General features: G+C 30.1%; 1 protein-coding gene across 1 annotated transcript in view; it reads left to right on the top strand.

Annotated features, from left to right (window-relative positions):
• Positions 1 to 1,649, top strand: part of LOC125843030 (catechol oxidase B, chloroplastic-like) — a 2,319-nt gene extending 670 nt beyond the window's left edge. Inside the window, exon 2 of the mRNA XM_049522280.1 lies at positions 1,584 to 1,649. Coding sequence (XP_049378237.1) covers positions 1,584 to 1,649 — 66 coding nt within the window. The remainder of the gene's footprint in view (positions 1 to 1,583) is intronic.
• The last annotated feature ends 402 nt before the right edge of the window (positions 1,650 to 2,051 follow it).

Genomic DNA, 2,051 nt, shown 5'->3' with positions numbered 1-2,051 from the left:
TGTGATTAAAATAAGATTATGAATGAAGGAAATTGAGATGTGCTTGCATACACATACTTAGAATATAGTAAGAAAAAATACGTACAAAATTGTTCTGCTGTCTATATATTGACTATGGTCCTTGCATATTTAAATTAAATTTTTGTTTTATTATCATAATATATGACTAGTGAGTGGATCAAACACGGACAATTCCAGAAAAGATATAAAGTGATACTTGAAATAGTTCTAGATTTTCAAAAAGCCATCATAATTATGCAAACGTCCTATTAACCTCTTAAACAATTTTGAAGTGATATTATTATATCATTGTTTGACCAATTTCAAATTTTGAAAAGCAAGTGTTATCATGTACCAATTATTATGTGGCACGTGTTTATTTAATTTAAAATATAATTTTGTTCATTTTAAATTTTTCTTTATCTTTTTTTTCTCTCTTACTTTTTGACTTATTTTATTTTTATTATTTTTATTTTTATTTCACCTTAAATTCCACCCCCACTTCAAGCTAATATCTTCTCTCCATTTTCTTTCTTTCTTCTTCTTCTTCACCTCTCACTCTCATTCTTCCCCACTCATGTCAAGTTGTGTCCCTCCCCATTCTTTTTCCTTCTTCAATTATTTTTTTAAAAAAAAGGAATCATATTATTTTCTAAATTTTATTGAGTTAGTGATAACAAAATTAATTATTTTTCTAAGAAAATTCAAAATTTTAAAGGTATCATCAATTAATTTATCTTCTTTTCATATAACTTTAAAATTAGAAATAATAATTTTCAAAGAATCAATAAATTCCCCAAAAATTGAAAGAGCCTGATCGAAATCCGGACAAAAAGACTAAATGATACCTCCTAATCATCTTGAAATCTAATGTGTTTATCAAATTGTTCGAAATGTAAAAAATAAAAATTTAGATAAAGTTTTAAAATTGAAGAGACTTAACTAATAGTAGCAAAAAAAAAGAAGGGCGAATTTGTGGTAAAATAGTAACATTGAAAGTGAGGAGTTTTAATGGAGATGACAATGAGTTTTTGAAGAAGAAAGAAGAAAAATAACAAAGAAAAAAAGCTAAAATAATAAGAAAAACAAGAAATTATATTTTATAACAAAATACCTATAAAAATAAAGTTATTTTTATTATTGGCAAAATGCATAAATTGCCTCCTAAACCTGTACCCAAAAGTCATTTACACACTTTAACTAATGGGGCGACCTATTACACACCTTAAGTACATAAAAGTATATTTATTTCCCCCTTTTGTCACCCAACATAGGACATTATGCCTAGAGTGAGAGCCACTCGCCTCCTAGTGAAGCCATGTAATAAAAGACCCCAATCCAATTCATTTGACCCAAACCCGTTTCTTTTCACCCAAACCCAATTCTTTTCACTCAAATTCATTTTATTTTACCATAGTCCATTTATTTCACCACCCGTTTCCTTTATCTAAGAACACCAAAACCTAATTAAAAAAAGTTGTGTGTAAATCCTAATTTTAGCTAAAGATTTCTTTGATTTTATAGTGTTTTTGAAGCATCCTTGTAGTTTTAACCATCTAATCAAGCAAATCGGTGGTTACTAGGGTTTGGTGGGTTCTCCGGCAAGTTTTACGGTGCCGGAGGGAGCAACAATGGAAGATCTACCATGAATAACAACTCACAAAGGCCTTATTTTTCACCGCTATCGAGTATTTTGCCTGACCTGATTACACAGATCGTTCATCAAGGGAGACCCAATTCGATGGGGAAGCAATCTCTTGCGAAGTTTCAACAACAACAACAATTGCAATTTCTGCAACTTCAACAGCAGTAGCAGATGATGCTACTTCAACAACAGCAGCAGCAGCAAGAACTTGGGTTTTATCTCCATAACGTAAAACCCAGAAGTTATCAACAGTCTTCTCCAATGTCTCCTCTTTCCCCTGTAGATTTTTCTGTTGCTGCTGTTGTTGCTTCTTCAATTTCATCTGAATTTTCTTAATAAGAATAACTCGAATCAAATTACTAAAAATTCAAAATACGAAATAGATAGAAACAAATCAAAATTAAAA

This window comes from Solanum stenotomum, chromosome 10 (genome assembly GCF_019186545.1).
Source record: "Solanum stenotomum isolate F172 chromosome 10, ASM1918654v1, whole genome shotgun sequence".
NCBI classification, from domain to species: domain Eukaryota; kingdom Viridiplantae; phylum Streptophyta; class Magnoliopsida; order Solanales; family Solanaceae; genus Solanum; species Solanum stenotomum.
The sequence above is the reverse complement of the archived record's forward strand: the minus strand, read 5'-3'. Positions and strand labels throughout refer to the sequence as shown.